General features: G+C 38.4%; 2 protein-coding genes across 3 annotated transcripts; both read right to left on the bottom strand.

Moving 5' to 3' along the window:
- Positions 1-9945: 9945 nt before the first annotated feature.
- LOC110686826 lies at positions 9946-19658 on the bottom strand. Of its 2 annotated transcripts, XM_021863414.1 has the most exons (6): positions 18850-19658; positions 13813-14057; positions 13553-13676; positions 13162-13461; positions 12941-13057; positions 9946-10499 (listed from the first exon to the last, which is right to left on the bottom strand). In XM_021863414.1, exons 2-6 carry the CDS (start codon positions 14046-14048, stop codon positions 10083-10085), a joined length of 1194 nt encoding a protein of 397 aa, XP_021719106.1. In that variant the 5' UTR covers positions 14049-14057; positions 18850-19658; the 3' UTR covers positions 9946-10082. The 2 variants fall into 2 exon arrangements, with proteins under 2 accessions (XP_021719106.1, XP_021719107.1); XM_021863415.1 differs by lacking the exon at positions 18850-19658 and having other exon boundaries at positions 13813-14096.
- On the bottom strand, positions 16886-17890 carry LOC110686864. The gene has a single exon (XM_021863473.1). It carries the CDS (start codon positions 17888-17890, stop codon positions 16886-16888), a length of 1005 nt encoding a protein of 334 aa, XP_021719165.1.
- Positions 19659-21253: the final 1595 nt, after the last annotated feature.

The raw sequence follows: 21253 nt of genomic DNA, 5'->3' as shown, positions 1-21253 counted from the left end.
CAATTTATTTAATCTTAGCAAAAGTTAAACAAACGGTTAGGAAAAAACACATAGAGTATGTACAACCAATAATGCACAATTAATTAAGTAGGCACAACATGATACAATGAGTTTGCAACCTAACCATGGCTCTAGTTCTCTAAAGTTTGGGATATGGGTTAGTCAATAAAGGGTCCATGGATTATTATCTGGATGCACCGCGCAGAAGCCTAACCGTGAAGGGTTGGCGCGAGTGGATGGGACACCGTGAGTTTAGAAAAACTCGCTTCCATGGTTTGGTGAATTCAACATTCTCGGATGTACCCTTTGTTGCTCAAAGCGTTCAATTAGGTAGATGGAGCATGAATTCCCAGAGGGTTATGTACATATGTAGAACACATATGTGTTTCAGAAAAGTGAGAAAAACTCAATCAGAAGTAGGATCGAGCAAACAGTGCTAAAAACTGGTCGAAATTAGAATGCATATTTCTGGCTCGGTATAGGAAGAACTTGGCGCCAGCAACCAGAGTCCAACGTCACTTTTTGGCTTTAGCGCCTGGCGACAGAAGCTGCCCCCTGACGCTAATTTCAAAAGTTGGCGCTAGTCTTTATTCGCTGACTCTAGTTCCTACATGCCTCAGCAACTTTCTGTACTCGATAAAATTTTCCAGTTTCGCACAGCATTATTTCGATCCTAGTTGTGAAAGATATTCCTCAAATTTCCTACGTGTAAAAATCCTATGTTTTAACTCATTACGGATGGTCTTTCAAATGAGATCTTTTTTATGCATATGACAATAATGTTAATCAAAATTACGCACATGAAATACTTAGAACTTTTTGAGTCTCATCCACTCATTCTAAATCATTGCCGAAATAAATTTCAAGAATTAAAATAGAAATCCTCCCTAGTGGAGTCACCAAAAAACTATGGGGAATATTTCAAGCATTATCCCTATCTTGAACCCCACTGTGATCATACACTAAAGTACGGTGGCGTCCAAAGGGAAAGAAGATAGAGAAAAAGAGTCGCCAACAAATTTTAGGAACTTGTAAACTGTCCACTGGGTGAATGTTAAACCCCTTAACAATCCAGGAGATCGTCAACTCCAATAGGTCTGGAACCATAACTGGAAGTTCGGGGATGAAGGAAAAAATCCAACCTAAAAGAGATTGAACCTGCCCTAATAATAGGCCTCTACTTTTTCTGATCGTATTCATGTGCGCTTTTTGACTAACATGCAATCAATAGGTTTACCCTAAACATGTTTATCTATATTAGTTGAATATCAATGCACAAATAAAACTAATATTAGCGATCATTTGAATCATAATCATATTAACCCTATACAAGATTATTATTTATCTTATTAAGCGTGATTACAAGTACAAATTCTCTTTAAACATGCATAAAAGGCGTGATCAAGCAATAATAATAAAAATCAAGCAACATAATAATAATCATAACAATAATTATAATAATCATAATCATAATCATGATAATTAAAATAATCATATTAAAGCTAAAGCATAGCAAGATCCTAGGCATGATACTAACAAGATTAATAACAAACCTTAGCATGTCACTAAACATTAAAAATCATAGCTTTAGCCCTAACATTATACTATTAGGAAAGATAATAAAAGGCATCATGATATCATAATTGACATTATATTCTTTACCCTAAACATGATACTAAGAATTTATTGTTGTCACCCTAAACATCAAATTAAGAAAAGCATCCTAACATGATACTAGGAATTAAAATAACATCCTAAACATGATTTCTACATCATAATATCAATTAAACAATTAAAGCACTTACTTGGATGCCTCGTACCTCTTTCTAATAACAAAATACACCCGTTAGTAACTTCAAGGAAAATATAAATCAAACAATTAAATTAAATAATTGAAATAGAGATTTGGGACCAAACCCTCAGAAATATTAAACCTTTCACGTCTAGGGCGAGGGCAACTTCGAATTATGCTAGGTGTATCTAGGTCTTGTGAATGCGGAATTTTGTATGAAGGATGGTTTAGAAAAGAGAGAGAAAGAAAGCTTTAGATTTGAGAGACAAAATAATTGAAGAACTTGGGAGTTGATGATTGTAGATTGTAGATGATTCAAAATGGAGTTTTTAGGAGGCTATTTAAAGAGAAAATCAGCCAAAAAGATAGAAAAATAAACCAGAATTCTGACGTGAAAAACGAAGTTAGCGCCAGACGCTAACACTAGCGCCAGGCGCTAATGCTGGCGTTAGGCGCTAACCAGTTTTTTTTTTACGCGTTTTCTAAAATCAGATAAAATTTAACTGTACAGGAGGATAAAATCGTATTTTCCTCAAAAACCCTCTTTTATTCTAATTAAAATTCCAGAAAGTCAACAAAAGTCAATTTATGAATGCTAATTGAATTAGGAATGAAAAGAACCTTCTAGAAGAATATAGAAGACTACAACCATTCCTAATTGCATTAGGAATGATAAATCAATATTAGGCCCTCCTCTAGATCTTTGGGCCGCATATAAGGCTCAAACCGGGCTCAGTTTAGTAATTTGGCCATAACTTCCTCATTATTCATCGCAATTGGGCTTATAATATATCGTTGGAAAGCTCTTTTCAAGCCCCATCCAACTACACTACTATTGGACCCTTGCTATGAACCAACCAAACTGGATTGGCTGTTTTCTTAAAATAGGTTTTCAAAAACACAGAGAAAAGAAAAGAAATTAAAACTATCCGCAACACTAAAATTTCCACACTTTGACTTCATTCGATTACGATTCGATGTGAAAAGTACTCATCACTGGGTTTAGGTTTTGGAGAGACACAAATGGGTGTCTACAGAAGCCTCCACTTTGACTAAGTTTGGAGAAACGCAAGTTTCGAAAACAAAAGTCAAAGTATCGATTGGGACGGAGAATGATCCAGAACGTTCTGCGATCCTAAACCATTCTTGTAACGCCAATACATGAAAACTAGCGTTAGTTAAACAGATAAAAGAGTTAAGAAACGCGTATCTTGCACCATCGAGCACACATTTCTTTAGTAACCGATTTGTTGTTGCTGCATTACTGCATTTTTGTATTTTTTACGACCTCCTGCAAGCTACAGAATGCCGCCTGAAGACTGCTACGCTTGTAACTGCCTCCAATTCCGCTATGATAGACTTCTGCAAGATAGAGAACCCCATCGAAGATAGCTTTGCTTGAAACAACCTTCTAGCACTTTGTGACCATCTTCCGCAAGCCAGGGAACACGATCGAAGATAACTTTGCTTGAAATCATCTTCAGTTGTTTGTGAAAACTCTCCACAAGCTAGGAAATGCTGCCGAAGATATCCTCGCTTGAAGCTATCCTCATTTGTTGCGATAATTTTCCAAGGAAAATTACCGAAGACCCACGCTTGTCGATCTTTAAAAGCTCGCTTGAACTTGCTTCCGCTATGCCTGTACGTCGGCGCTTTTGCTGCTTTTGAACATGTAAGTCGGTGTATTTTGCTAAGTGAACCAGTATGTCGGTGCCTTGCTACATGAACCAGTATGTCGGTGCTTCGTAATGAGCCAATGCTTGGGCGCTTTAAGCTGAGTGAAACGATCATTCATCAGGTCGATCACTTTATGTAATTGTAATCATGCCGATTACTAAAATCATGTCAATTGGCTTAGAGGGTCTAACTAGCGTACCAAGGAACCCATAATATATTGCAAGAGGTTGGAATAACTACACTGAGTGGCTAGACAGTCCGGCGCCACTGAAATAACGTTAGCGTCGCATATCTAGCTGTAGTGCCAGATAGCGTCAGGCGCTAAGCCTTATTTGGCTCGTTCTTGCTCGTTTCTCAACCGAATTCGCTGAAATTTGTTGCAAATCAAAGCTTATTCCATCCATTTTCCCGATCTATGTAAGTTTTCTTCAAAATCATCCCGGTTTTAATGAATTTTGCATGTGTTTGTTCACGAATTTCTTAAAAGTTCAAAACTTTAATTGCTTAATTCTCTTTGTTTGTCAAATTTTATGCCATGAAATTGCTTGATTTAAGACTTGTTTGACTCAATTTGGTGATGAAACGAACAAATCACCATTGTTGGACTTCTTAAGGTCGGGAAGACAATGTGGCTTGTTCTTGACGTTTTTGCTAGAAATTCTTGTCCAATTTGTCAAATAATTACTATAGTATTGCAAGAAATTGTTTGAATGCTTGAAAAATGTCGTATATGCTCTATTTGAATTTGTACTCTATTTTAGTACTATGTACTCTGTTTTTTTTTTGCGAACATAGTATCATGCGGCTAGGCGAACCTTAGATACTATAGAACCTTAATTTATGATAATTTTGCACAATGTAGGATGGTTAGACAGCAAGGTTTGGGTTCACGGTCCCGAGACGTTCGATGGTAGAACGAGCCCGTAGAGGATGATGTTGATCCGCCTATTTCTCCCGGCCGACTCCCTGAGTGGGATGAGCGGACTCTGTACTTCTCTCTTGTTCACCACATTTCTAAGAGGGTGCGACAAGGTATCACTATTGGTAGGACGCGGTGCTATGGTTTGGGGTGCAACATCTTAAGCGACTTGTACAAGATGTACATCGCCAATGACAACGAGGCGAGACTTCTATGGGAGTCTTGCGGACTGGCTGCGCTTTACGAGACCTCAAAGGCTATGATTGCCTCTAGTGGGGGTCACTATGTGGTTCGTGCTTTAATGGAGTTCTTTTGGGACACCACCAACACTTTCCACTTTCCTTGGGGTGAGATGATGGTCACTCTGACCGACTTAAGTCTCACTATGGGACTAGATTTTAGCTCTGTTGTGCTGCCATTTGACAACGAGATCAGCTTCTTCTCTCCCGAGGTCGACCCAGTTCAGCGCGAAGAGGATTCGCCGTTCGATTCTTGTAGCGGCTTTTGATGATGATGCAACCACCCAAGAGTAGCGGGTGCACATCTTTGTACTTATATTGCTGTTAGGAACGTTCTCCCCTAACAAGGGTAGTAGAGTGCTGCTTTACTACCTGCCTGCAGTCCGTGATCTACACTTGATCGGGACTTATGACTGGGCCAGCTTGGCCTATGCTGACTTCATCCGAGCATTATGAGACTCGTGTCAACACCGGTCCTTCACGGGGAACGTCGCTCTATCCGGCTTTTGGAGGGTCGTAGAGGTATACTTTATCTCCCATAAAGTTTAGCTCTAAGCTTTGATTAGCACTTGGTGATGATTTTTGCATTTTGTAGATCTAGTTCTACGAATACTTTCCCTCGGTTGCGCCGGCGAGATCATCGCCGCGCAGGTTTCCAATGAGTGCTTCCTGGGGAAGCCGTCGTGCTGGGACGTCAACTGCTTACGTCTTAGATTGGATCATCTTGGTATGATTCTTTGTATATTTGGGTACTTTGCATTACCTTCGATAGATTCTTATCTGATAGGCGTTCTTTGCAGGGGCCTGACGTGTTGTATCGGCCGTGGGTCGGCTTGGTTGTCCCTGGACTAGCCGCGCAGTATACTGCTGAGCGTCGCTATTTCTTGGGGACATATGGAGCGATCACGTATCTTGGAAAGAGGGTTGCTATTCAGCATTCCTCGGACACCTTTGTCGTTCCCGCTCCTCCACCGCGTCACATGTTCAATGCCGCGAGGTTGGTAAGCATGTCAGAGAGAGCTGGTACCCCTTGGCGATCTTATACGATCCTTGGGCGGTGCTATGAGGAGGAGCTACTGCCGTTGTTAGCTGCAGTCCCTGTACTTGCTGAGGAGGTGGCGGTATGATGTTCAACTTTTAACTTTCGTTATGTAGCCCCCAAGTAATGCTTTACTGACTTCGATTTGCTTTTGTCAGGCTGAACCTACTGAGTTCGTGCCACCCCGTATGTCTATTCATTATTAGGGGACATACGGGCCGATTGACGAGATGATTACTCCAACTCTTGAGGGTGAGCGCTTCATGGAGCGGTCGATCCCTCGCCATCAGACTCGAGTAAGCTTAGTTATTTGCAACTTTTGTCCATATATGTTATGCATGTTTACTGACTTTATTTTCTTGACAGTTCTCACGCGAGGTGGTTACGGCGATGGCACGGTGCATAGATGCCTTCTGAATCAAGCTCGTTCGGATGAGGAACGTGGCTACATGTCGTCAACACGACGCCGTTCAGGAGGTAGTTTTCCTGCTTACGTTTTTGCATTACTGCTTCTATTTTGCGTGTTTCTGATTTTAGTTCCTTTTACAGGGTCAGCCCATTCCTTCTCGTACCCGTACGAGACCTGAGGTGCAGAGGGAGTCGGCAAGGTCCAGCTCGAGACGTCGCCGCATTGGTTCTGGCGGTCGAGGCAATTATTTTGAGGCTGCCTGTACCGAGGCGATAGAGGGCTCGGCTCTTCATCCGAGGGTGCACATGCTGCGCCGGTAGGCCAGGGAGAGGCTACCTCGGCTCTTAGAGGTGGTGGGATGTACGAGGTTAGCTCGTCATCGCAGTAGCCTCCGCAGCCTCAGCCTCAGGTTGATCTTGGGTGGACGGGTCCTGTGGTGAGTTTTCCACCTCCCGAGGAGACCGGAGCTGGAGATGGAGATGGAGCTGGAGCCGGAGCTAGTGGAGAGGTTACTCCTCGTACGGTGCAGTTTAATGAGATGATGGGTGTATAGAGCTGGAGCCGGAGCTAGTGGAGAGGTTACTCCTCGTTCCTGTGCTTTTCATTTTATTTTGACTTTGTATAGAACTTTGCCTTTATTTAGACTCATTATTTAGACATGCTTGTATATACATATTATTTATTATATATTATTTTTTCATTTTTTAATGTGCATGTTTGTGTGTGCAAAGAATTGTGAAAATTAATTTTGCGCAAAAATTCCGTCATTTTTATTATTAATGGGTATCCCACTCTCTCCCCAAAAAAGAAAATTGAAAAAAATTAAAGTAAAAAAATATTGGATTTATAAAAACTTGGAAGTAAAGTCAAAATAAAATCCGAAAAATAATATAGTTAATATAATAGTTGTATTAATTAAGAGGAAGAAATAAATGAAAGGTATAAAAAGGAATAAAAACCGTAAAGTCATTGGTCAAACTCGAATCAGGCCAAAAACGCGGTTTTTTTGGAAAGCTCGTACAATAAGACACGTTAGCGCCACCTGGCGCCACGCGTTTTGGTGTAGCGCCAGGCGCTACGCTTAGCGTTTGGTGCCAGGCTTTGGCGTGTGGTGCTAAAGAGCGTTGGCTCTGAATCCTTCCCAGATTGAAACTCCGCCAATTTTGTGTATAAATAGCTCCCTGCCCAGCCGATTTTCTTCATAATTTCAGCAGATTAAATATATTCTTAGCTCTTGAAAAAAAGAAAAATCATGTCTCTAGTCTCTAAAAGTTTTACCAACTTCACTCATGAATGGTGTCGGTCTCTTAATTCCAAGGAGAGAAAAGAGTTAGATGTGTTTCACCTGGGGGTATTTATGGTGACAAATTTGATACTTATTGGAGCGCTAGACCTTTATGGGAAGTTATTACCCAAAAGGTTTCTCCTTCCTTGCCCAATGATGTGAAAAGTGGCTTCTGAGGAATCCTTCAAAGGACATGAGGAAAAATCAAAGTAAAACTGATGTGAAGAGTCGTCTAGGTGACAAAGTGATTCCTGTTAAGGAACGCTTGGGTGAAAGAGTTGTGTTCAAAACACCTACAATTCCTAAGAAGAAAAGCTCTGCGAAGGATAAAGGAAAAAGGAACATGGGGTCCTGGCTAAAGAAGAAACTATTTACTCCCAAATTGATTGTAGGTCCTCTAAAGGATGCCTACTAGCTAAAGTTATGGAGAGGAGGAAGACGCAGATAAGAATTGGAAGAGGGCAAAGAAAGAGAAAAAAGATTAAAAGCATTGCTAAACTTTCAATTATTAGACTTAGTTTTAAATTCAAAGATAATTTATTTAGGCTTTATTTAAATTCCATCAATAATGTAATTTATGAAATTCGAGCTTTTTAATTAAATTATCTCCTTTAAATTTAAATTATTAAAGCAATGAAATTCGAAAATTTAATATTCCAGAAATTAATTTTCGAGTACGGAAGTCGAAAATTTTCCCAAAAACACCGAAGTATTTTGTGACCTGGCGCCCGCTGCGGCAGTCGGGCGTCAGACGATAGAGTCTGTCGTCTGGCGCTAAGGCTCATCGGCTTGCGCCAGAATTTTTTCTGTGACGCAGATGTTTCGTCAATCATTTGTTGAATTTTTTATTAAGTCTAGGATGCGAGGTTTGAAAAAAATAAAGTGGCCGCACCCGTAAATGGTTGCCTACGTATCCTTTCTTAAGGAATCAGGCCAAACGTAGCTCTCTTGAGTGTCCTACTCAAGTAATTATGGGTAGTATTTTTTAAGTTGGTCAAGATTTGTCATGTTCTAGAACTCATTGCCATCCATATCAGTTAATTTTGCTGCACCTCCTGACAGGATTGTTTTGACAATGTAGGTCCCAAACCAATTAGGTCTGAATTTTTCCCTTGGATCTTAAACATTTTTCCTTAATGCTTTTAACACCAAATCTCCTACTTTAATGTTTCTTGTCTTGACCTTCTTATTAAAATGCCTAGCCATACGAGTTTGGTAACATTGAGCGTGATGTAGAGCTTCTAGTCGTTTTTCATCAAGTAAAATTAGCTCATCATATCTTGCCCTAGTCCATTCAACTTTATCGAGTTTTCTTTCTAATGCGATGCATAGAGATGGAATCTCTAGCTCGATAGGTTGTACGACATTCATTCCATAAACCAAGGAAAATGGCGTATTTCCTGTTGATGTGCGAATTGACGTGCGATAACCCCACAATGCGAAGTGAAGTTTGTCAGGCCAATCCTTGTAATTTTCCATCATCTTCTCGATGATAGTCTTTAAATTTTTATTAGCTGCTTCGACTGCTCCATTTTCCTGAGATCAATAAGGAGAAGAATGATGATGTTGAATACCATATTTTTGTAGCAATTCTTCACACTCGGCTTGAAAGTGAGTTCCATTGTCACTTATCATTTCATATGGGGCTCCATATCGACAAATAATATTTCTTTCGATAAAGAGCGCTATATGTTTTGCAGTGAGTTTGGCGTATGATTGTGCTTCGACCCACTTTGTGAAGTAATCAATTTCCACTAAGATATATTCGTGACCTCCTATTCCTAGGGGAGTGATTTTGCCGATGATGTCAATTCCCCATGTAGAGAATGGCCATGGCGACGTGTAGGTGTAGAGCAAAGATGGAGGAACATGTTGTAAATTAGCGTTGATTTGGCACTTAGGGCATCTTTTTACGTATTGATGGTAATCCTTATTCATTGTAGTCCAATAGTATCCTTCACTACTAGAAAACACCTTAATTGCGACGGAAAAAGTTCGTCGTAAACTATGTAAATTCCGTCGTAAAGTTGGTTTACGACGGAATTCCGTCGTAAATGGTTGTCGGAAAACCCTTTGTAGGAAAATGGAAATAATATCGTCGGACTTGGAATTGGTCTTTGATGAAGTTCCGTCGCAAATTTGCGACGGAAAGAGTTCCGTCGCAAAATATGATTTACGAAGGAATTTTCCCTCGCAAAATATAATTTGCGACGGAATTTTCCCTCGCAAAATATAATTTGCGACGGAATATTCCCTCGCAAAATATGATTTGCGACGGAATTTTCCCTCGCAAAATATAATATACGACGGAAGTTTTCCGTCGCAATGTATATTTGTACGATGGAAAATTCCGTCATAAATCATATTTTGCGAGGGAAAATTCCGTCGCAAATTATATTGTGCGAGGGAAAATTCCGTCGCAAATATGTAAATTACGACGAAATATTCCGTCGCAAATTGTATTTCTAGCCCAAAACAAATTTTTGTAATTTTCTGCATTTTCAAACCTGAATTTTTTTAATGATAAATCGACAAAAAAATAAAAATAAATATTGAGTCCTAAAATTGTTGTTTTTAAAAAATTAATTACCGACCTACGAAATTAGGGTTATGTACATATATATATAATAATTATGTCCTAGTACAAAAGATAGTCCATATTTTGGTATCTATACCAAACGAAAGCTAGGTTAGAGTGATTCTATGCTAGACTAAAGCTAAGCTACGGAATCGCCTGGAAACCCTGGCCTGCTCCACCACCACCCGGGTCGTTCCTAGGGTCTCGATGCTGAGGATGAATGGTGGAACATGAGTCGTTGTTGTTGAGACGACTCATCATCTCATCGAAACTCTCCTTGTATCTCCTCTCCATTTCAGCCATTCGGGCTTCCATTTGAGTTTGAAGAGTTTGCACCCTGTGTTCCATCTGGTCTTGCATTTGAGAAATGACAGACGGCGTGTATTGCTGTGAAGAACGGGAACCTCGACCATGTTTTCCATAGTAGATCTCTGCACTTTGGCCAAGTCCCTTCACACGCCCCTTCTTATTGCGCCCACTCACCGACTCCCAATACAACTCATTGGGACTCTTCTGAATCCCCTGACTCATTGTTTCTTCGAGCTTCTTATGGTAGGTGTCCTACAAAATATTGAAGATAAAATAAAATATTGTTAAAAAAACAACCAACAATATGGAGTTATATCGCATACTTTCAGGTGACTAAGGATAGAAATTAAGAAAATTAAGCACATATGTCAATTTTCAACCCTCACTCATCCAAAATCATCCAAATTTGGTCTATATGGCTAAACCCATGCTTATTTTTTAAGTTTTCAAGCAAATGTAAGGTTTCTTTCATCTAACATTCCAATATCAATTGCTTTTAAGTGCCTAAGGATAGAGATTAAGAGAAATAAGCACATATGTCAATTTTCAAACCCTCACTCCTCCAAAATCTTCCAAATTTGGCTTATATGGCTAAAACCATGCCTATTTTCTAAGTTTACAAGCAAATGGACTCGTTATTTCTTCTAACATTCCAATATCAATTGCTTTTAAGTACCTAGGGATAGAAATTAAGAGAAATAAGCACATATGTCAATTTTCAACCCTCACTCCTCCAAAATCATCCAAATTTGGCCTATATGGCTAAAACCATGCCTATTTTCTAAGTTTTCAAGAAAATGTTCTCGATCTTTCTTCTAAAATTCCAATATCAATTTCTTTTAAGTGACTAAGGATAGAAATTAAGATAAATAAGCACACATGTCAATTTTCAACCTTCACTCCTCCAAAATCATCCAAATTTGGCCTATATGGCTAAAACCATGCCTATTTTCTACGTTTTCAAGCAAATGGAATCGTTCTTTCTTCTAACATTCCAATATCAATTTAATTTAAGTGTCTAAGGATAGAAATTAAGAGAAATAAGCACATATGTAAATTTTCAACCCTCACTCCTCCAAAATCATCCAAATTTGGCCTATATGGCTAAAACCATGCCTATTTTCTAAGTTTTTCAGGAATGGACTCGTTTTTTCTTCTAACATTACAATATCAATTGTTTTTTAAGTGCCAAAGTATTGAAATTAAGATAAATAAGCACATATGTCAATTTTCAACCGTCACTCCTCCAAAATCATCCAAATTTGGCCTATATGGCTAAAACCATGCCTATTTTCTAAGTTTTCAAGCAAATGGACTCTTTCTTTCTTCTAACATTCCAATATCAATTTATTTTAAGTGTCTAAGGATTGAAATTAAGGGAAATAAGCACATATGTCAATTTTCAACCCTCACTCCTCCAAAATCATCCAAATTTTGCCCATATGGCTAAAACCATGCCTATTTTCTAAGTTTTCTAGCAAATGGACTCGTTCTTTCTTATAACATTAAAATATCAATTTATTTTAAGTCCCTAAGGATAGAAATTAATATAAATAAGCACATATGTCAATTTTCAACCCTCACTCCTCCAAAATCATCCAAATTTGGCCTATATGGATAAAACCATGCCTATTTTCTACGTTTTCAAGAAAATGGACTCGTTCTTTCTTCTAACATTCCAATATCAATTTCTTTTAAGTTTCTAAGGATAGAAATTAAGAGAAATAAGCACATATGTCAATTTTCAACCCTCACTCCTCCAAAATCATCCAAATTTGGCCTTATATGGCTAAAACCATGCCTATTTTCTACGTTTTCAAGCAAATGGACTCGTTCTTTCTTCTAACATTCCAATATAAATTTCTTTTAAGTGACTAAGGATAGAAATTAAGAGAAATAAGCACATATGTCAATTTTCAACCTTCACTCCTCCAAAATCATCCAAATTTGGCCTATATGGCTAAAACCATGCCTATTTTCTACGTTTTCAAGCAAATGGACTTGTTCTTTCTACTAACATTCCAATATCAATTTATTATAATTCTAAGGATAGAAATTAAGGGAAATAAGCACATATGTCAATTTTCAACCCTCACTCCTCCAAAATCATCCAAATTTGGCCTATATGGCTAAAACCATGCCTATTTTCTAAGTTTTCTAGCAAATGGACTCGTTCTTTCTTCTAACATTCCAATATCAATTTATTTTAAGTGCCTATGGATATAAATTAAGATAAATAAGCACATATGTCAATTTTCAACCCTCACTCCTCCAAAAACATCCAAATTTGGCCTATATGGCTAAAACCATGCCTATTTTCTAAGTTTTTAAGCAAATGGACTCGTTCTTTCTTCTAACATTCCAATATCAATTTCTTTTAAGTGCCTAAAAATATAAATTAAGATAAATAAGCACATATGCCAATTTTCAACCCTTACTCCTCCAAAATCATCCAAATTTGGCCTATATGGCTAAAACCATGCCTATTTTCTAAGTTTTCAAGCAAATGGACTCGTTCTTTCTTCTAACATTCCAATATCAATTTCTTTTAAGTGCCTAAGGATAGAAATTAAGACAAATGAGCACATATGTCAATGTTCGACCCTAACTCATCCAAATTCATTCAAAATAAGCATATATTGAGTTCTACTTTGCTAATTTGCCATATTTCAACTCATATAATAAGTGTTTACCGCAATCCTTTTTGCTTTGTTGTTGGCAGCCACTTGGCCTTTACCAGGCACTTCCTTGAAGTGTGTCTTCAAGAATAGATCATGGGCATTTGGTAATTGGCCTTGGTTTTTTGCAGCCTTTATATGTACATGTAGAAAATCAATGAAAACATGTTAGCCCACCAAAATTCATTAATAGACAAATGACATAATTGTTACTGGACATATTGTAGTAACCTTACCATCTTTTTATCATGTTGTACAGATGACATTGAACCTTGAATGTGGGTCGGTTCAACGACATTTTCCATGGACCCGCCTCTTTGGTTCTTCTTATTTTGTTCCGACCGCTTCTGATATTTTGGATCGGTGGCAACAATTTTCATCATGCCTTCGTGGACATCCTTATTAAGCCATCTTGGTTTGCGACCATTCATTCTGTGTGTGATGTTGTAGAATGTGTCACGTAGGCGATTTGCAAACTTTTCTTCGAAAGTGTCCTTCACTTGGTTGTTTAACTCAGGTGCCCACTTGAATTTTTTCTGCAAATCAAGAAAATGTCTTTATTACAAAATTCAACTCCATCAATATAATTTATAAAACATGTATTATGTTAGGTTAAAGTTATCATACGTTGAGCAAGTTCCAAAAGTGCTCTCTAGAATCTTCATCAACTTCTCCATAATTCCTCCAAGGCTGAACATAGTAGCCGGTTAGCGAGTCGAAGAGCACATTCTTCACCAGCCTATCATCAAACCTATAATAAAGGATAGACATTCATGTAAGTAGATAATCAACAAAAAGTGAACAAAACATGGTTAAAGTAATAGAAATTCACTTTATCAAAGTAAATATGAATTTAAGGATATTTCATTATACAAATACATACGCACCAAAGTGTGGAAGGGTCCAACTTTAGCAAGTCATTAGGATGCGGGTCCTGTAGCTCTTGTTCCTGAAGTTGTTGTTGCTCCTGTTGCCCTTGTACATTTCTGACGATTTCTTGAGAGGCCCCCAAATCATGTGCCTCTGCTTCCTCCATTGACTCATCCTCGTCAACACGTACAACCGGAGATTTCCCCTTAGACTTTCTCCTCTTGGACGTTTCTCCTTTATTTCCTCCTCCCATGATGACCACCTGAAAAAGTTATTAGTACCATAATCGCACATTGTAAATTCATAAACTAGATCCATAAGACATTAAAATAATAAAATGATACCAAAAATGTAATGCAATATTACAAATCCGAGTAGTCATTAAAAACTAAACATTCGAAGACAATAGTAAAAGGAGTAACTACATATTCTCCTCTTCATTACTCTTATCACTACTACCACTATCATTATCACTATCATTATTACTATCACTAGTGTCATCTAAAAATACATCGATGTCCTCTTCTTCGTCACTGTCACTGGAGCCAATGATTTCTTCTTCTTCTTCATCGCTTGAGATAATAAAGCCATCGTCATCATCATCATCACTATCAAGTTCATAGTCTGGAATGTCATTTGGTGGACAAAGCGTTGCATGTACTTGTGGGGAAGGACCCTGCAAAAACTCTAAATCCACCGGAGCATCAATCACCAACCTTGCTTGAGTTCTAAATACAGCCCACCATTGAACCCGATCACGTTTAAGGCTAGGGTAAGATGCATAATACACTTGAGACACTTGGTAAGATAAGACAAATGGATCATACTTGGGATACTTCTTAGTATGATTTACTTCGACAAGCTTATATTGTTCATGAATGTTCATTCCTTTACCACAATCCATCCAACTACAACTAAACAAAATAGTCTTGTACTCTTTTTCGGGACCGGTGTAGACAAGTTCAATTATGTCGTTTAAAATGGCAAAGTACTCTCCACCGTCCTCACTTGAGACACACACCCCGTAATTCATCGTAGATTTATGTTTTCCATAGGACTGTGTGTGGAAATTAAAGCCACCGACAAATATCTGGTTCCAAGTTCGAACACGCTTGAAAGGCCTCATAGACAATGCTCGCAACACATCGGAACTTAGTTTTTGTTCTCTCACCTATAACCGTTACGAATACAAGCGTCACACTAATTGAAATGTAATATATTATTATATTATCACAAATTAATCGAGATGCAATGTTCGAAAGGTATTATCACCTTGTGATGAAACCAATCAGGGAATTCACTTTCGCATTTCTCCATGACATCTTCTCAACGCAAATAATTTCGAGTACTAAGAATGTAGTCCTAAAACTGCCTAATAGATTAATGACACATGGTTAATCATTGCAGCAATTATATTAAATTTAAGGGATTTTCAAAAGTTTATCGTAAACATATATACCTTTCGTATTCAACAAGAATGCCGGTATTTCTTAAAACGAACAAATGAGCACGTTCGAGTTCCTTGTCATCTAAATACCGAGTTTTACCCAAATTTTACACACGACCCTTATCCACCGTGAACAGATTTGGGATTTCATCGTTGTCAGCCGGGGATTCCACATCAGCATTCACATTTCGACCTAGATCTCGTGTTTTTGTGTCAACTGAGGGCTGAAAGTAATTGGAGCAGAAGTTTGATATCTCTTCAGTGAGATAAGCGTTGCATATGGAACCTTCAACATGAGCCTTATTACCAATTTTTCGTTTCAGGTGATTGAGGAACCTGTAATTATGTTTATGTAGCCGTAGAAGTATAAGTAACGGAAATCAATGAAAGAGATGAAAGTAAGAGTTGAGAAAGGACTTTGTTTTTACCTTTCGAAAGGATACATCCACCGATATTGAACAGGTCCACATAACTTGCCCTCATATGGCAAATGAAAAATGCTCCATGGAGTTGAACAAAGATGGGGGGAAAACCTTCTCAAGCTTGCATAGGATCTCAGCTATGTTTTTTTCCAATCGCTCCATGTCGCTAACTGTAATTGTGTAGCAACATAAATCGCGAAAGAATTGGCTTATTTCTGTAATTGCATTCCATATATGGGTAGGGACCAATTCTCTCAAAGCAGTGGGCAACAACCTCTCCATGAACACGTGACAATCATGACTTTTCATTCCATGTAACTTACCTGATTGCAACTCAACGCATCGGCTCAAATTGGAAGCGTAATCATCAGGAAACCGCAGCTGTTTGACCCACTTACACAAAACCTTTCTCTGAGCCTTGTCAAGAGCAAATGGAGCCTTTGGCATGAATTCTTTTCCTTTATCATCCTCTTGAAGATGTAGCTGGGGCCGTTTACAGTATTTAGCAATGTCATTCCGAGCTGATGGGGTGTCACAAGATTCCTTTTTCACGTCCATTATAGTGTGAATCAACTGATCAAAAAAGTTTTTTTCAACGTGCATGACATCTAAGTTGTGACGAACAAGCAGATGTTTCCAATATGGAAGGTCTCATAGAGTGCTTTGCTTGAACCACCCTTTTTTTGCATTCTTGACACGTTTCAGTGCCTCGGGGCCATCTGTTGCTTTCGGGAGGTTTTTCACACATTCCCAAAGTTCCTCTCCTGAAATGATGTGAGGTGGTGAACCTTTTTCGACTTTGTTTTTACAAATTGCATTTTTACTATTTAGAAAAGGATGATTTGTCAGTAGGAATTGACGATGGCAGTCAAACCAAGAAACCTTACCACAATTTTCGAGCCAAAATGCTTTGCTTTTCTCCATGCAATATGGACAAGCCTTCTTACCGGCTGTGGTCCAACCAGATAACATACCATAAGCCGGGAAGTCACTAACGGTCCATAGGATGGCTGCTCGAAGATTGAAATTTTGTTTTCTCGAAATATCGTAAGTATTTGCCCCAACTTCCCACAACTGTTTCAACTCGTGTATGAGCGGCTGCATGTAAACATCCAAGTTGCCCTTAGGGTTTTTAGGACCAGGAACGAGTAACGAAAGAAACATGAACTGTCTTTTCATACACATTGACGGAGGCAAGTTATAAGGGATCAAAATGACAGGTCAACATGAATATTGTCCCCCAAACTGACCATGTGGAGCAAATCCATCCGTACATAGGCCAAGTCGAACATTACGAGGTTTAGAGGCAAACTCAGGAAAGCAACTATCTAAGTGTTTCCACGCTTCACTATCGCTAGGGTGTGCCATTGTGCCTTGAACTCGAGGATTTTTAGCATGCCATGTCATTTCCTCATAAATGTTTTTAGTTGCAAAAAGCCTTTGCAACCTAGGTGTGATAGGGAAATAAAATAGAACATTCAAAGGCACTAAGCTACCTTTAGAAGTATTCTTGTATCGGTCGTTGCCACACACCCTACATGTAGATAATTGAGCATAATCTTTCCAAAACAACATACATCCTTTCGAGCATGCATGAATCTTTTCATGGGGCAGCTCTAACCCCTTAACAATTTTCTTGACCTCATAGAATGTCTCGGCCATGTGGTTGTTGTTAGGAATCGCTTCATTAACCAAATAAGCAAATCCATCAACACATCTGTGCGGCAAATTATACTCACACTTTAGGCTAGTGATTCTAGAAGCCATCTCTAACACAGACAATGAACTCCCTTCGTACAACGGTTGTTCAGAAGCCCTTAACAAATCAAAAAATGGCTTGGCTTGTGCATTAGGATCCTCCTCTAATAAAACAGGTGGCTCTTCGGAATGGCCTTGATCTTGAGACTGACCAAAGGCATCCAAAACCATTTCACGATATTCATATGACTCCCTTCTACGAGTTCCTAGAAACCCTTCCCCATGACACATCCACTCGTAGTAATTAGGTAAAAAATCGCTGCGATACAAATGAAGTTTGACCGTATCTGGATCCCAGAGACGTTTGTTTTTGCATTTAAAACATGGACACCTAACTTCATTCGGGTTTCTACTCTCGGGATGATCTTCCACATATTTAAGGAATTCATCTACCCCCTTCAAGAACTCAGGATTAATAGAATTCCCAACCTTCCTTTCGTACATCCAGCTACGTTCTTTTCGTTTCATGATTACAAGTTCTACACAACTAACATATATGCCATTAATCACATTAGTCATAAAGCACAATATATATTCATTGTAGATCAAACTTTTATGGAAATGCAAATGAGAAGAGAAATGATTTCCAAGGGTCCTTATCACTCCAACCTACCCCATCCTTGTACGTTCAATCTCACTAGTGAATGTATGCCAGAATTTCAATTCTATGGAAAATCCGCCAGCATCTCCCTACAGTTCCCCGAGTACACAATATAGGCAATTAGAAACACCTATATATGTACCTAGAGAACATTGTAGAGAAATGACAAGCAAGGATCTTCCTTAGAATTAAAACAAAGGAATACATTCACCACCTAAGTGAGAATAAACGTACAAGGACAATCCCAACCGGGGACTAATCAAGACATACTCCTAATGTGTATGCCTTGAACGGGTATCTAGGCATATGATTATGCAAATGATTTTTTTAAAAAATATATATACTTAACTAACATACAAAAAATTATACAAATATATCATAATTAAACTTAACATAAACAAACATATCATAAAACCTTAACATTAATATAAACAAATCAAACCAAACTAAACTAACATATCATAATATTAAATATAGTAACATGCATTATAAAAAATTATACTTAAGTAAGAAGATTATAATGAACTAAAGTAATCTAACATACATCATATTAAACAAAACAAACAAAACGTACCTACAGTTTCATAATATTAAACTAATCTAATATACTTTAGTAAAACTAAACTAAATTAAACCACATTATATTAAAATAAACTAAACTAAAGTTTCATAATATTAAACTAATCTAATATACTTTAGTAAAACTAAACTAAATTAAACCACATTGAAAATTAAACTAAACTAAACTAAACTAACATACTTACACAAAAAAAAGTAACTAAACTAAACTAAAACACATTATATTAGGGTTTGTAATGTGACTAACCTTTAGATCTGCACTTGTTTTTTGACAAATTGTACAAATCCTACATACAAAATATTTTAAAAAAATAATTAAATTAAATAAATAAGAGTTTATTATTAAAAAAAATTAAAAAAAAATTGAGGAAAGGACAACTTACCAACTGCTTCAGCCACGCCGAGGGAAAGGAGGAGGCCGGAGGCTGCGGTGGTCGAGGGAGGCTGCGGTTGTGGTGTCAAGGAAGGCTGCAGATTTGAATGTGTTGTAAAAAAAACCGAATAAAAAAAAAAAACAACAACAAAAAACAAAAACAACTTACCTAGACGCGGCGCCGGCAACAACCGGAAGCGTCAACGGAGGGTCGCCGGAAAACGGAGGCTCGACCTCTTTCTCTTTCTCCTTTTCGTCCTCTTTCGCTTTCTCCTTTTCGTCCTCTTTCTCCTTTTCGTCCTCCTTTTGTTTTGGTCTTCGTCGGCGGCAGATTGGTGAAGACCGGCGCCAGAATCGGGACGGCCGGCGACGGATGCCCCTTTTTCTCTTTCCCTCTCTCTTTCTCTCTCCTTCTCTTTCTTCTGTTTCCAATTCGATTTTTTAGGTTTAGTCCAATTTGGGTATTTTTTAAAAAACGTATAATCTTGGGACATAATTTTTTTCCCTCGTAATTTTCATTTTTTTGTCGTAGATATTTAAATCCGTCGTAAAGTTGTGAGGGAAAAAAATCCGTCGTAATTTTTGAATTTTGCGACGGAAAAACCGTCCGTCGGAAGTAAACCGTCGCTATTTTGCCTATTTCTAGTAGTGCTTCTCGCATTATCTTTTGGACTAACATTTTTCCATTTACGTGAGTTCCACAAATTCCTTCGTGGACTATCCTCATTGCTCTTTGGGCATCCTTTTTTCCTAAACATAAGAGAGCTCGACGCTTAGGTATCCTTTTGTGTAGCTCGTTGTCTATAAGTATGTATTGGTAAGCCAAGAGTCTTAATACTCGTTTTGATCTTTTGTCAGCATTAGGAGGGTATTCTCCTTTGGTGACATAGTTGAGTATATCCGTATACCATGGTTCTTCTTCTTCTTCTTCATCCTGGATTACTTCATAATCTTCTATAGCTTGAATATAGGCCGGTTTGTTCCGTTTTTCTATAGTTAGAGGCATTTGCTCGATTTTTGTAGGAATCCTAACCATTGAGGCTAGCCTTGCCAAGGCATCAGCAACTTGATTTTCTTCTCTAGGTAGATATGTGTATTCTACCATCTCTAACTGATTAGTCAGGGTTTCCAGATAAGTTTGGTAAAGGGCTAGGCTTTCGCTCCTTACTTTCCATCTTGATGATTGATGATTAATGATGAGCTTTGAGGGATCAAAGATTTCACTTTGTAGGACTGTTTGGATGAGCGAGGAGTCATCCTCTTTGTAGGTTGGATCATCTTTTTCTCGCCCAAATAGTAATCCCATGACATTAAAGTCAAAGCTTGGGGGTGCTTTCTCCTTTCTGACAGGAGTTGGGATTTCATCTATGAAGTAGCAATCTAAATAAATTTTGAATCCCGGTTGCCTTATGCCATTTACGACAAATGGTTCGGGAAATTCATAGCATGGATAGTCTTCTCCTTCTTTTATAAATTGTACATTAAGGGTAAGCGGATACTGATCCATTGGGATTGCTTTCTTTCGGATGCAAGCGTCCCTACGTGCCTTTGACTTTTCTTGGGCTCGCTTGAGATCTTTCCGAGTCGGTTCGAAACCAAGTTCGAAAGTGTCTTATTTAGGCAGGCCAGGTGATTCCAGCGGTTTTGCTATTCCTTACTTCTTTCCTAGGGTCATCCCAGGAAAATGTCCTTGCTTCTTCAGAATAGCCTTCATGATCATATTGGAGTGGGGATCGTGGCAGAGAGGGGTCCTTTCATCCTCCTCAATTAAGGAGACCTCTTCATTAAAGCCCCACAAATCTTCATCGTCTTCATCGTGCTCCACATTAATTATTGGATTCTCTATAACTTTAATTCTCATGGGTGAAGCATCGATTGTAATGGGAATACCTCCAACTATAACCTTTACCTGTTGGTGGAGAGATGAGGGGACGGCCTTTAGGTCATGAAGCCAAGGGTGTTCCAATAATAGATTGAACGAAGCTTTAATATCTACTACTTAGAACATAGTACCGTGTTCTATCGCTCCCGCCGTTACATTCGTAGTAATTTTACCAAGAGCTTGACGACGAGTGTTGTCATAGGCTCTTATTCCTTGCGTTGAAGGGGTTAGGTCTTCATCCCTTATGCCTAGCATTCTTGCAGTTCTAATTGGACAGACATTAATGGCTGATCCATTGTCTACAAGAGTCAAAGGGACGTTCATTCTCTTGAAAACTACTGTGAGGTTTAATGCCTTAGAATGTTTGTCACCTTCTGGAGGTAAATCCTTGTCGGA

This window comes from Chenopodium quinoa, unplaced genomic scaffold (assembly GCF_001683475.1).
Source record: "Chenopodium quinoa cultivar QQ74 unplaced genomic scaffold, ASM168347v1, whole genome shotgun sequence".
NCBI classification, from domain to species: Eukaryota; Viridiplantae; Streptophyta; class Magnoliopsida; order Caryophyllales; family Amaranthaceae; genus Chenopodium; species Chenopodium quinoa.
This window is presented reverse-complemented; position numbering and strand designations above follow the sequence as displayed.

Coding starts and splice junctions, on each gene's coding strand:
- LOC110686826 (XM_021863414.1), bottom strand. CDS start 14,048: ATGGGAGGAGGAAATAAAGGAGAAACGTCCAAGAGGAGAAAGTCTAAG. Junction 13,462..13,552: donor ACTTTTGGAACTTGCTCAAC/GTATGATAACTT, acceptor CTTGATTTGCAG/AAAAAATTCAAGTGGGCACC. Junction 10,500..12,940: donor ACAAAGCAAAAAGGATTGCG/GTAAACACTTAT, acceptor AATATTTTGTAG/GACACCTACCATAAGAAGCT.
- LOC110686864 (XM_021863473.1), bottom strand. CDS start 17,890: ATGAAACGAAAAGAACGTAGCTGGATGTACGAAAGGAAGGTTGGGAAT.